General features: G+C 40.9%; 1 protein-coding gene across 1 annotated transcript in view; it reads left to right on the top strand.

Moving 5' to 3' along the window:
- REV3L (REV3 like, DNA directed polymerase zeta catalytic subunit) overlaps positions 1 to 14,870 on the top strand; it is a 129,177-nt gene that overhangs the window by 101,588 nt on the left and 12,719 nt on the right. Inside the window, 5 exon segments of the mRNA XM_042795717.1 lie at positions 4,175 to 4,290; positions 9,325 to 9,443; positions 10,085 to 10,203; positions 11,158 to 11,299; positions 14,250 to 14,494. Of these exon segments, the coding sequence (XP_042651651.1) occupies positions 4,175 to 4,290; positions 9,325 to 9,443; positions 10,085 to 10,203; positions 11,158 to 11,299; positions 14,250 to 14,494 (741 nt within the window).

Consider the following 14,870-nt stretch of genomic DNA (forward strand, 5'->3'; position numbering starts at 1 on the left):
TGAAGACCAACTGGGTATTATACTGTAAAAATTGGAAGAAGGGAGGATGAAGAAAATAAAACTTGTCCTCTCCTTAGTTCACAGCCTGTCATCTTTGTGGTACCACATGAAAAGGGGAGAGAGAAAGTGAGAGAGACAGACTTCAGTTGAGGGTCACACCAGCCAAACTTTGGGATTACCTTTTCGTTTTCCCACCTGGAATAATGTCATCTTTTAGCTCCAGGCATCTCTTCTTCGCTAATAGCAGAAAGAATACCAGAGGAGGTCTCAACAAATGACACACTGGTCCATTGGTACAGCTGGTGCATGGGACTGGGCTGCAAAAGAGGGCACCTCTGCTGCATAAACTGAGACAGAGTTGATCAGCGAGGAAATAAGAAGCAAGAAACAACAGCACCTCATGTTAGGTGCAAGAAATCTGATAGGTCTGTTCAGCCTGCCGCATAAGGTGTAGACCTCATCCATCCTGCAGTGCAGGAGGTGGGGGTCCCAAGTGTTGTTCAGTAGAAAGGAATTCTACCTGAATTTAATCTGACCTTGGTTTTGCCTTCAAAGCTAATTCAGAGATACACTTAACCAAAAATTATTTTGACTGTCGAGTTAAGGAAATACCTAAGCATCCATAACTTTGTTAATACTAATTATAGTCCTTTGTGCATACACATTGTGAATGCATACAGATATACATACAAAATACATGTATGTGTAACTTACTGCAATATCTTAGCAACTCAATTGCTGGTAGCATATTTACTGGGTTTTGTACTTTCTGAAGCATATTTAAATCTTGCATCTAAGTTTTATATATGGGAAGCTGAGACTAAGGGACTGTGTTTGCAGGGAATTTACAGCAGGGTTTGAATTCACCATCTACTAGCTACTCTATGTTGATTTTCCTTGTAGATAGCTTTGTATGAGAGTCATCTGACTGAAACTTAGACGTCTGTATTTCACTGTCAGTGTCTCAGTAGCTGCCCTCATCCCCATGTATGTTAAATGGAAAGAACAGGATCTCATTCTGCAAGAGGTGACCAAAATATAAGGAATAGTTCACCCAAAGATGCCTTTTTTTCTTCAATGACAATAAAGAGACCAGCTGAGAAAACCTGAGATCCCGAAATGAGACCCTCCCCTAAGTGCTTGTGCAGTGTCTAGTTGGGGAAAAAAAAGCAGAGTAAGAAATGCACTGTAAAGTGATACCCTGTGACTCAGTAATATACCGTTACAGGCAATCCCTAATGGCCTGGACAAGCAAGACTGACTTCAAAACCAGCATGCTGATTTTTTTAAAAAACCTTTGGAGTGATAAGCTTTCCAATCTACATGTGAATTTACATAAAATTGTGTTAAAATATGTAATATTTACATTAGATACAATTTATTTATATAAGAAAATGCATGTATCTGAAAACATCATAAATTAAAGTGGTTTTATGTCTTGGCCTCTGAAACATACTCCCGTCTGAAGGATACTAGAGAAGCAATTCTTGAGATTATATGCAGATGGTTTGCAAAGGTGATTTTATCCACTAGCTTAAAAGAGAATAATAAGATTAACTCACGAATTGATGAAATGTTGTATACAGTTGCAATACAAGTAAGGGTATTTGCAGTAGTAATGTATGTAATAGCCCACTAAATTTTGGTTAACTAGGAAGTGAGGGACATAATGTGCTGCTTGGGCACAGAAAAACTCAAAGCACCTGTCCTTCATCACAGGTGGTTTCAGCTCATGTAGTTATGGCAGCTTGCCACTCGCAGTGTGCTCGTTTCTGTTCACAACAGGGTTAAAAGAGCAAGCACATTCCTGGCATAATGAATACTGTTTTATGTACCACATAAGCAGTTCTTCACAGGTTTCTCATTCACGTTTGCATCTGTCATGGAAGCCATCTGCATAACGTCTTGCCCTGCGTAAAATCTACAAGTTTTTTCAATTCTGAATTATGTGAAAACAGTTCTCAGATATGAACATAAATGACCACTTCCTTTATTTTAAATAATCAGCAGTGGTTTGCAATATTCTAGGACCAGGATAGTTTAGTTGCAAGAATTAATGTGAAAATGTGTTAATTTTTTTAACATTTGTTCTCTGACTCTATAAGCCATTACATAATTCCTTTTTATTTCAAAGCTTAGATGGAGTTTTTCATAATTTTGGAACCTCAGTTGGCAATTGTATGTTTTGCGGAGCAGCAAGTCATCCTAACTTTTTGACCCCGATTCTGCTGCTGGAAGGAACTGCAGGCTAACTTCGTTCATTTGCTCATCAATTGTTCCGAGTAGCTTCGAGTTTGTACCACTGGTAGAATACACTTCCAAAACGAGTAAATTTACTACTTCCACTCCTGATGATTATTTCCTATCTCCAAAATCAAAGAATCGTTCATTTGACATTAACAGCTGACAGCAAAACACCCCCAAAATGCGAAGTGCTAGTTTTTTTACTTTCTTTAAAATGCTAGAAATCAAAAAACTTACTTTAGAATCTTCTGCTTTTGCCATAAACTGTATCAAAACTATTCCTTCACAGGTAGAAGCAGGTGGTAAAAGGGATTTTTGCTGGCTGGTGCAACAGCCCAAACTGTAATAAAGAGATAACCATGCCGAGTAAGAAGATTCAAATACTTTTCCCTTTATTTTTCACGAAAAGTTAGTGTCCCTGGCAGAAGTGGGGAGGAGCTCTTTTCTGGAGCTATCCTGAGAGTCATTAGTTACTTCAGAGTTGTCATCTGCCTGTGGCTGGGACGCACGAGCGAGGAAGACACTTTCATGGTAAAGTCTGAGGCTCGTTTGCAGTGTCCGTGATACAGCTTTAGCTTAGGGTTCAGCGAAAGGGCATTCTCTTATATCCAACAGTCAGGAAATGCTGGCGGTTTTTGACGCGTTTACGGATGCAGGAAGTACCGAGCGCCTGTTCATAGGCCCGGGCTCCTGCCTCCTCCTCCCCTAAGTCGAGGTCCACAAGCCTGCACCCTGTTGTGGGACCGGGCACGGACCGTGGTGCGGGACCCCAGCCCTCTGCCCCTGCCCACTGCCCTCTCGTTCAGCTGGATTGAATGCTGGTTGCCAGAGCACAAAGCCCCTTGACCGAGCTGCGTTGAAGGAAGCAGCTGTGCTCCCCGCTGAAGCTTCCTTTCTTGTTTTATTGTAAAAACAAGATAGCTGATGTTACTCTGGCCAGTCTGTCTCTGCCCAGCCCAGGAAAGTCATTCCTAGGCTCTTCAGCAAGTGGCTGGATCATGACTTCTGGTTTTAATGGTGCCTACTCAAAAGGTAGGTGATACGGGCTCCGCCGAGCCAGCTCCCACCTGTGCTTCGACGCTGAAGCCGCCTCGTCTGTCCTGTCTGGGCAGCTCTTCTCTGGGCCCGACTGGAAGATGGGCGGTGGCTGCGTCAGAAGACAAGTCTGACTTTCCTTTTTGTCATATCCGAGCCAGTCAGATTTTCCACCTAGCATGAGATGGAGCATAAAATGAGTTTTTCTCGTGTGTCCTATAGAAATAAGGTTATCTTAAAGGAAGAGGTACTCACACAGGACTGGTAGGAATGGCTGCCTTTCTCCATGTTTCAGTTTTGACGGCTCTCGCTCAACTCCAAATTGTAACTTTGCCCATAAAGAATCACCATTCAGGACCAGAAGTGTCCTCTGATTATTATAGGCCACGCTGCAGTACGCATGACACATTGTTACTTGCAAAGCAGTCAAGTAGCCTAATTGCAAATTCTGTTCTATTTCACAAAGGAGAATAGTACAACAAAGTCTGAGGCAGGACTGTAGTTCCTTGCACATCTGTTTTGTGCTGGTAGCTAGGTTTCCGTTTATGGGCAATACAGCCTGATTCCATTGATAAAACCTGATTAGACCTTGATTTTGTTCTTTCTTTATTCATTATTCAAGACTGAAATAATAGAAGTACATGAAAAAAAGTATTTCCCAAGTAAAATGTGCCTTCTAAAAAATTTTTCAGTTGAATGTTATTGAAAATTCTAAAAGTTTGTCTGTTTTAAATATTTTCTCCTAGTCCAGATGCTGCTTTAATAGAAAACCATTGTGGCTGCTTCTTTTTAAAACTCAACATGATTAGAATGAAATCCTATTTATACTCTGTTCATGGAAAATATTTTCTTAAATAATATGAAGCTCATTTTCCTTTTTCCCCCGCCTCTCTAGATATGACCCAGACATTCTGTTAGGCTATGAAGTCCAGATGCATTCCTGGGGTTATCTCTTACAGAGGGCTGCTGCACTAAATGTTGATTTATGCCAGATGATTTCTCGTGTGCCAGGTAAGTTACTGTTCAGGGTTTCAGTTCAGTTCCAATAGAAACAAGTTGAAATCTGTGAATAAATTAAAAAAATAAATTCAGAGTATTTTTTCAGATGGACCTCTACTTTTATTGTTGCTGCTGTGTTGTTAGAGGTATAATCACACCAAAAAAAGTAAACTTGATATACCAATGAGATTCTGGTTTTCGGTTTTCTTCTGAATTCTTAAATTCCTTGTGTGTTCCACTTCTGGGTGTGTCCTGTATCCATGATCTTCTTAGACTCATATTCAGTAGTCACGTGTGTTAAAGTTTTCAGTTCTTGGAGGTGCTTCTGCTACCCAACCTTCTCTTGCTGCTCACTGACTTCAGTATATGTCGTATGTAGGTGTTGCCCAGGGTACCTGCCACAACCATTATTCACGGTTTCTCTGGCTGGGATACAAGGGCATAAAGATGCTCCTGAGCAGTGCTTGTCCTGGTCAGCAGCTCTGTAATAAAATCCTTACTTTCAACAGCCATTCTTGTACCGTGGGTAAATCTTACTGGCACAAGTGCTGATGCTTTCCTCCAACATTCAGAAAAAGATCTGTTTTGATTTTTTTTCTTGAAAACCTGGGGAACGTTATCCAGGAGAGTGGTGAGCCTAGTGTCTGTACTTAGCCAATCAACAGAAGCTATCATTGGGAAGAATGCAGTTGGTGGACAGCTGTATAAATGTGTTGCACCTGAGAAGAGTCAGGACGACTTTGTAAAGTTAAAATCTGTTTCAAAAACTTGCTGTAGCTCTTTGCAGATTTCAGGAAGATGTGGATGAGGGAGATACGATTTTAAAAATCAAAACAATTGAAAAAGCTGCTTTTGTCACGGCTCTTGCCAAAGATCTGTACAGCAAGTAGATAGCCATGAAATAAGAAGTGCTTCTTGTGATTGTCCTACTAAAATTTGATCCTGTTACTCTGTAATGGTTGAAAAAGCAAATTAAATGTTAGGAATTATGGAGCAAGGAAAATATAAAACAAGGAATGTAAATGTAGAAATCTGTAGTGTGCTTGCACCTCAGATACTGCGTTTTCAGTCTCTTCATAACCTTTCCCCCATCAAAATGGATGTAGGAGAGCTGGTAAAGATGAGGAGGGTAATCCAAATGTGTCTGGTAATTTAGTAAACTAGGATTACAGAAGAGACATAATTGGATAAGGAAGGTAAAAGCCTACGAACCCTTAAGGGATATAAAGGAAAATACAGATTGGTTGTTCACTGCCTTTTCTGATGCAAGAACCAGAAATCATCGAGTGAAGCTAGCAAATGGCAGCTACAGAATAGTAGTTGATTTTTTCACCCCCACCTGTTGAACTGTTGAGTTTCTTGCCACAAGGTAGTACAAATGCTGTAAGAGGAGATAAATTCTTGGAAGAAAAATCCATTGGGAACTTTTATATATCTGAAAATAATGTCTGGTCCAGGAAGCAGCAAATGGATAGAAGCTGTGAGAGTTCTGGAGAGATTATCGATAGCTACTTCCCCTGTTCTTGAAGCATCTGCTTTTGGGTACTTGATAGAACATGACACTGGGCTAGCTGCGTCTTTGGGCTGACCCAGCCTGGCAGCAGCAGCTTTTACGCTGGCGTCCTGTGGGCCTGGCCAGGAGAGCATGATGTTTTAGAAGAGCTACGTCCGCACGCTCCTTCTTTGAGGTTTGAATATTTGTGCACTCTTTTGATGCTTTCAAAACCTTCTGATGCTTTGATACCTGTGACCTCTCAAATTTACATCTTCAGCTGAAAGTTGTTAGCAACTGGACCTTGGTGAATATGAAAACAGGAACACGTGACAGTTTAAATATGAATTGGCCATCAAAGGTCACAAGTTTCCTTCCTCACCACAAAGGTCTCAAATTTGATTTTCAGGAATACTAACTGATTGAATGAACGTTGTTATTAAATTCCTTTGATGGCTCAAATTGAGATGATACACCAGTTGCAACAATAATGCCTCTGGGTACAGTCTTCAGAGGTATTGAAGGATGTTCAGAAAAACTTCTGACCCCTTACGCTTCAAGATTTGCAACGTCTTTGGTAAGAGGAATGGTAAGTGTTGCAGGCAAAGGTTTCTTGAACCTCCAAAGGTCACAGAGGTTTACTGCTCTGCTGTAGAAGTATGGCTGAACAACCCCTTCAGGTAACTAAGTTGTCTCTGCTTTTGTTCCCGAAGGCTGAGTCATGGCTCTTGTCTTGCAGGACAGCCTTGTCCGCACTGTAGTTGATGCAGAATCAACAGTGGCCTCAGCAGAGCTCTCGATAGTACCCGTCTCCATGACACAAGCGGTTGTTCACGTTCCTGGAATTGGGATACACGTGAAGAGTTCCCCAGAGAAGGGAGGTTTACTTCTCTGGGAACCGCATGGTTCTGAATGTTTTTCACCGTGGGGCTGCCTTCCGCACAGCTGTGGAGCCCCACACAACATGGATTCAGTTCTAGCGAAGGAAATGGGGGTTGTGGCCCGTAACCTCTTTGGACATAAAGTTCAAGGGGGCGTGCAGGACGTAGGCGTGATCTCCACAGCACTGGTGTTCTTAGCACAGATGCTCTTGTGCCGGGTAGTAGATGCATACCCAGAAGTGGAATGCATAACGCTTTAGCAGTTTCTAAGAACTAGTGTAATTGTAAGGTAAGTAAGTAATTTCTGACTGAACTGCAGGAGAAAGATAAGAAATGTTCACGCTGGTGAGCCCCTCCCAAAAACGTCATGCCACAAGCGTGGGCTTGCACGCGTGACCATAAACGTACAAGTGGTGTGTTCTCTGTTGCTTTGTGGCTTCCTTGTCCACGGTTTTGACCCCATCTATGTCCCTCTTGCTTTCCCAACCCCTATGCTTCATATTTCCCTCCCTTCTTCACATGCCGTATTTTCAGAACAGGGAGTGCTCCTTCAAGCAGTATGCTCCTCTTTCCTCCTGTTGAAATAAAGATGGAAGGTACTTTTCCTTCCCTTTCCTGTGATTTCATCTTAACAAAAAGAAAGCTGGACTTCTCTCTGGTGTTGCTTTATTGGCCGAGTCTGGTGCTGCCTCTGCCATTTACAAGTGAACAATTCATAAGTCATTAGGCCACACTACAAGGGAAGTGAGTGCTGTGCCTGAGCGTAGTGGCATTCGTGTGTGTGTGCTGTGGCCTCCCGTTTCCTCCTCCACATCGCAGCTCAGAGTTAGGGACCGGGCGACAGAGGATGAGAGGAGGCTTCTTTTTATTTCATCTCATGCCCTTGAGGTAGGAAGAACGTCCAGTTCTGCTTCTTAACAGCTTTGTTTCCAAAGAGGCTCACGTGGTTCTGGTGATATATTCCCCACTCCAGGTTTCTGTGATTTTGCAGTGCTCATCACGTGCAGAGTCTTTTGTTCATCGGGGCAGTGGGTCTCTTTTGTGACCACAGTATACCTTGTTGCCTGTCTTTACCAGCAAGTCATGAGGCAAACATAAGAATCATAGGGAATCTCCTAAACAAGTCAAAAGAGAAGTAGGATGACACTGCAGAAAGTAGAACTGATAGTTTTCGCTTTCAATTAAAAAAAAAAAAAGGGGGGGGGGGCGGGGAGGAGGCGGGGAGAAATAGAAGTTCCTCACTTTTGCTGGAGATAGCCAGCATGTGGACATGAAGAAAAGCAGAAGAAAAAGTGTTGCTGCTTGTGGGGCTTTTTTTTTGCATCCAAACATGAAAAGAGAAATTGCTGTTTCCTTCTTTAAAACAAGAAGGAGGTTCAGAAGATGGTGTGCGTTTAAAGTGTAGGGAAGGACTGCTACATTTTGTCAGGGCTCTGGGCTTTATTGATAAAGCCAGTAAATGACAGATAGGTTTTCTTAACCGTATTTTGGTATGATTTGAAAGAGCAGCATATGAAGTTAGCCTGTGTTACGTTGTTTCACCACATTTCTGCAGAATTTCAGGCAATTTTTACTTCTGTCTTCAAGGGTAAATGTGCTTCATGGCTGTCTGAGGAACTAATTGCTCAGTGCTGATCATTATTGCAAAGCATTGTGTGTCCATACTTCTCCACACTCTGTCCGAAATGTTCTGCTTTTTATTAGTACGGCACTGTACGGGAGTATCTGAAAAATGAGCAGGAGCAGAGTACACAACCAAGAGTTGAAAAACGGGTCTGGATTTAGAATTTGGGGGAAATTGCCTCCAAGTGCTTTCTCTTCCATTAAACTAGTAAGAAGGAACAAGGCTGGAGGATCAAATAAATACAGTGTTTTCATGTTGAATTTTAACCTGTGTTGTACATTTTAAAAGACATCTATGTAAACTCAGGACAGAATACCAAAACTGTAGCCTTGGGCTGACTGAAAAAAAGACAGTTTCAAGAAACATACACCAAAAAGACTGTCTTCTCTTGTGCTGTAGTATTTCAAGTCATGAAAAAAAAGGATGGCAAAAGATGATATGTTTCCTGTATTGTAGTCACTGCTGTCTGACAGAAGGGTTCAGAATGCTACTTCTGCCTCTGCATTTGTTCCTCCCTGTGTCCTTCTCTCTCCATCTGTGTTACCTAGACCTCATGGCAACCTGCTCTCACTGCAGTGGGTTTGCTTTTACTGTATGAAAGGCGCTGAGCTTTCCCTCCCACGACCTGGTTCTGACTGTGTAAGATCATTACAAGTAAAGCCTTGAGTTACACGCTCTTTAGAGCAGAAATCACTTTTTTTTTTTTTTTTTTGTAATGTTGTGCACTACTGGGCATGCGGCTACCTCTCCAGTACTATTCAGCATTGCTTAACCAGTATATTCACGATGGAGAATATATTGCCATGGACACCATTTCAATGAACCCGAAGGAAGAGTTATCTTCAGAGGGGTGTGCAAGAGCAGAAAAACCTGGGGAGTTTTATTTAGAGATTGTGTGGAAGGCTGGTAAATAAATAATCTTGTGCAATCAGTAATAGTCTTTATGAATTTTTGTTTTTCTAGAGAGCTCAAATTGGAAGAGGGATAGTTTGATCTGGTCTTGACTGTCCTATAACGTGTCTAAATATATGCTCTTTTAATGTCTTTAGATGAAAAGAAAGAGAACAGATTTGCAGCTGAGCTGGATGAATATGGATCAGATACAATGAGTGAAATAAATATTGTTGGGCGAATTACTTTAAATATTTGGAGAATGATGAGAAATGAGGTAAAGTTTGTAAAAGGTTAATGGTTTTTACTTACTAGGGTTTTTTAATTATTGTAGACTTTGTTGAAAATTTCATGTAACTTACGTAACTTTCTGGTTTTTATTTGTACACCTTTTCAAAAAGAGCAGTCTGCTACTTTATGGGAAAGGATTTTGCATATTGCTAAAATGTAAATACTGAAGCCCATATCTTTCAGTAATGTTTTTAATGATACTCCTTTTCACTTCTTTGTGGGTTTTGAGAACAGCTTACCTGTTTGAGCAATTTCTCTAGCATGGTGCTTTTACTAAATTATATACTTGAATTAATTTTAAGCTGTCAGATTTACTCATTGTTTTGCTGCTTATGACCTTACATTTAATACTCAAATGCGTCAGTCTTTACAAATCTTGTTCTGTCCAGATTCAGACCTGATCTCTGTGATCTACTTAATTCCACATATTCTTTTCCGTTGATGAGAGATACTCTTTCCTGGCTTGTAAATAGTTAGGGACTTCTAAGTATAAATGTTTACCTTTTAAACAACAAATACTAATAAAAAGTTAATAAATTTAGTTGTTGTTACCACTTCTAAGAAGTAGAGATTTCTCTGACTATGAAAAACATCATACCTGTTAACACATCCTCTCTGTTTTTCTAGGTGAATCTAATGAATTACACTTTTGAAAACGTGGGCTTCCATGTTCTTCATCAACGTTTTCCTTTATTTACTTTCCGAGTTCTGTCTGATTGGTTTGATAATAAGGCAGATGTCTACAGGTAATGATCTGTTAACCCATTTTGTTCTTGAAGACCAGATTCTTAATGTTGGAATAGGTATAAGCTAAAGTCAGCACAGGAAGAAGCAATCGAGGTACTAGAACAGCAACATGGGTCTATTTACTCTGCTGTTCTGCTGTATAGTTAGACCCTTGATATTTCAACTCTGTGTATTTGTCAGTTTAAAGTACACAAAAACAAAACAGATTTTCAGCTACAGTTGTAACGTATCTGAATAGATGTACTATTTTGAAGTTCTGTAAGGTTCTTTATTTTGTGTACACTATTCATCAGAAGGACTTTTAATGAACTGTCAGGTTTCTGGTTTACTTCACAGTGCATGTCAACCAAGCTAGTCTTAAAAATAGTACAAAACGGTGTGCAAGATGTTAAGATAGTGACTGTAGCTGCTTAAAAAGAACTTTATATGACATGTATCACACTGGGCTTCACTCTTCCTTGGAGTGATTTGGTATTATGTGATATGAACAACTCATAAAACTGAGTACTCACCCGGGTGTCATTTGTGACATACACATAATTTCTGTAAAAGTTAAATACTTTTCAGCTAGGTGGAAACTTGGTTTAGTACTGAAATTACAAATTTATGTTCAACTGAGATAGGTGTTCTTAATATAGAAGGATGATTCCACAGAAGTCCACTCAGTTAAAAAAAAAAAAACATGTAAACAGATTAGGAGAAACTAGAGTTTCTGTTTCAGTAATTCTTTAGGGCAGTAAGAAAACAGGATATAGTACGTCGTTGATACATGCCTTACTAACAGCTTGCTGTAACACATTCTGTGTGTATCTCTAGAATACGTAAGTGTATGTTTAAATGTGCTAAGGGAAATTTTATTTGCTGTTTTGTAACAAGCTATCATAAAAATTCGTTTTTCTTAGTAGAAAGAGCAGCACTCCTGATTGTTTATAAGGAGGTGTTCACTTTCACAGGTGGAAAATGGTTGATCATTATATTAGCCGGGCCCGTGGGAATCTCCAGTTGTTAGACAGACTGGATTTGATTGACAGAACGAGTGAGATGGCGAGGCTTTTTGGCATTCAGTTCTTACATGTGTTAACAAGAGGCTCCCAGGTAAGATTTAGTTTTCCTTACGCTTCGCAAAAGCAAAATTGTCTGTACAAAATGTTACAGTTTGTCAGTAACTTTTCAGTCAGTATATGTATTTTCATAATGTCACAGAAGACTGTTTTGCGTATCATGAAATCGAAATGTAAAGAAAGGCAATTCAAAAGCAGTAATAACGGATTGAATGGCTAGTCTCAGAGCTTAAAAATGGCTGTTAAAAATAGAGCGCTCCAAATGCAATCACGCCAGTGAGTCTCTTCTGCTGATTTTGGGGGCAATAAGTTTTCCCTTTGTGTTGGTATTTTTCACACTTAGATGAGTCTGAAAATTAATGCTTTTTAAGACGCTAAGAAATACAATTGAGCATGTTTTAGAACGATGAGATGATTTTCTTCCAGGGCGGAAAAAGCTGCGTTGAATGTGTTCTGAGGGACATTTCCTGTGAGGCAGACCTCTGTATGGCGTTTGGTGATAAGACAAGAAGGGCTCTGGCTTTATTAGGCACATCTGTCATGCAAGGAGTGTGTGGGTCTGTTATTTTAATACTCGCATGAGAGGAAAAGGGAGCAGAACGGAGTGAGATTTATGCTGCTCTTTGTTTGAGACCCACCAAAGGCTTTCCCTGTCCGTTCTGAGGGGCAAGGCGAACCAGGCTGCCGTCAGGACTTCACGCGAGCCGTGAGCAGCGCCTGAAACGAGGCAGCCCCTCGTTAGATGTGTCTGCTCTCCTGCTGACATCTTCCTTCCTACCTTCCATCTTTCTGCTTTCTGTTCTAATAGACGTGTAGCTGAGCTGACCAGGATTCATTGTTTTGCCAAGCTCTGTGGACGAAAAGACGACTTAAAAACTGATGCCCTAAGCAGACCAGCGTTGTCTTAAGCCAGCCAGAAATGGGGGTGTCTGAGGCTGCCGTTCCCTAACCAGTCGGCCCAGTTTAAAAATGTTGCCGCCTTTTTCCCTTGGACTGCAGTTGCCCGTGTCATCTCCTGACCCAGTGCAGGTTTCTGCAGGTGTTGCTGGTACTGGCCCTGTGTTTTGGGGTGGGGGCAGCACCACCAGCAGAACCCGGGGGCCGTTCAGCAGGTATTGGCGGGTTTAGCTGCCCGATGCGGCGTGCCGCGTTGCCAGGAGGGTGCCCGTCCTGCTGCTGGAGCAGGGGAAGGGATCTGCACGGGCAGGGCGGGGGGCTGGGACTGCCATCCAGCCGGCGTAGCTGTGCTTGAACTGTCCTGATCGCCTCTGCCTGGCATTGCCTCCTGGCTGTGAGAGGGAGGGAGCCAGCAGCGGAAACACGCGGCAGTTCTCTCCTGACTGTTCTTTTCTCTTTCCTTCTGTGCGTGTATGTTTGGTTTCCACTGAAACTTTCTAGATCACAGAAATGGCGTAGCAACAATTCCCAGTCACCTCAGATAATTTTTCTGCACTCAGAAGAATAATCACTACCTCTTGTGAAGTTATGCCTTTTCTTCTTAGCTGAAAAAGATGTTAAAATGGAATAGTACTAAGAACAGATTTCAGATATTTTAAGGGGGTTTTTCCGTATTTTTGTATCTCATATTAAGTTTTACAAGACCTTTTTTAAAAGCAACTTTTCCCTTTATTTTATTAAGCTGCCTTGAATATTCCATAGTAGACTAAACATATCTAACACTAGGTGGTCAGAGGCATACAGATTATTAGTCAGATGATTGAAGAACTTGCTGAAAACTAAGGAAAAAAAGAATAGTTCTTGCCAGATCCAGTCCCTGACCACCTCATCAGACATCTGAGCTCATCGCTGGACACACATTAGTGTGCAATTAGTGCAAGACAGCAGCACCTTATGCTGCTGCAAAACTACACTTTCAAACCCCAACCTGTCTGTTAGGTGCCAGGGTCTTGTTAAAACTGTTGGTTCTGTAAGTTCATTTATAACATCAAAGTTAAAGAAATTATGCCTAACTTACTCAGCACAGTGATTGAATAGGTAGTGAGTCAGGCAGCGGCCCTTTGAATAGTGATTTAGTTGCTTACAGAGCACAGGATCTTAGGATTTTACAGGATTGTTCTTTGGTATTTTGGGATTTTCAGTCCTTTGTCACCCATGTATGTAATTTTCAGCTACTTTGTTTTTTATTGTGAATGGACACAGTGAATACCTGGATATTAGTGCTTTTAAAGCCTTACTAAAGGATTGAATAATACATCAGTAAATAAGGCTGGTTTTTTTATCTCATGTTGCTACCACTACATATGACATTCTGTGGTGTCTTGAACAAGGTGAAAGCTCTTAAACTTTTTGTTATTTTATGCTTCCTGTATTCCTTGTGGCATCGTCAGGGAGAAAGCATGATACCCAGTGCAAAACAGCAGACTTTTGAAATGGGCTGACCTCGAATCTTCCCCTGGTTCTCTTGCTGCCAAGTACATTCTAGTTTCTTCTCATGGTCAGAAGCTTGGAGGCACAATTCCCAACTTCCACAATTCACATGTCATTTCTCTGTTTTCCCAAATGCTGAAATAAAACTGCTGTGCGGATTCCTATGGAAAATGGTTGTCAACTGCATACTATAATTTTTCTTCAATATTCTGAAAGTCTAACGAAAATACAGTTTTGCAGGTGCTCATTCACTGGCTGTAGTGTGGCCATCAGTATATATTGTTGCATCCTGTGGGATGCTTGGTTTTTTTAACCTGAGCTAGATGTCTGGTTTTTCCATACTTAAAAATTAGAGGCACTTGATTTTCAATGGTTAGAGCTAAATGATGATGAAACACATGGAAACACGAGGAAAAGTTCCACTATGTGATAGAAAATACACATTAAATAATAAGAGTGTGGCTATTTATTTTGGAAAGCTACTTGTCCCTACTTTAAATTCAGGAAACGTAAGTGCGTATTTACAAAGTTTTAATACGCCCATATTTATTCTGCATTTTTGAAATTATAATGATGATATCCAAACTGTTTTGCAGTATCGTGTGGAGTCGATGATGCTGCGTATTGCCAAGCCCATGAATTACATTCCTGTGACACCCAGTGTCCAGCAGCGAGCTCAGATGAAAGCCCTGCAGTGTGTTCCCTTAATAATGGAGCCAGAATCCCGCTTCTACAGCAATGCTGTGCTCGTGCTGGATTTCCAGTCGTTATATCCTTCCATTGTGATAGCCTACAACTACTGTTTTTCGACTTGCCTGGGACATGTTGAAAACTTAGGAAAGTAAGTTGCTATTCTTTTCTCACAAACTTTGATTCCGTAGAGCCTTTAGCATCTTTTCTGAGATACTGAGACCACTCGATTGTCACTGGAACCAATGGGTACGTATGAACAGCACCACTTTCTGTTATGCCATAGAGATGATAAAGATCTAATGTGTAGATATACACGTCATTCTGTATTTTTAATTTAATACAGAAGTAGACTCCTCTGTATGTGCATGTGTATGTATAGCTGCTCCATTACTGTGGTGATGCTAGTTTTTAATATTGCTTCAGAGTAAGTTAACGTGTTCTATGAACCCACTGCCTGTTTTCAAAACTGGACTGGTGTTATTCCACTGTATGTTAATAAATTGTTATTGCTGTCTTTTAACAGT

This window comes from Tyto alba, unplaced genomic scaffold (assembly GCF_018691265.1).
Source record: "Tyto alba isolate M040663 unplaced genomic scaffold, T.alba_DEE_v4.0 Super-Scaffold_22, whole genome shotgun sequence".
Classification (NCBI taxonomy): Eukaryota; Metazoa; Chordata; class Aves; order Strigiformes; family Tytonidae; genus Tyto; species Tyto alba.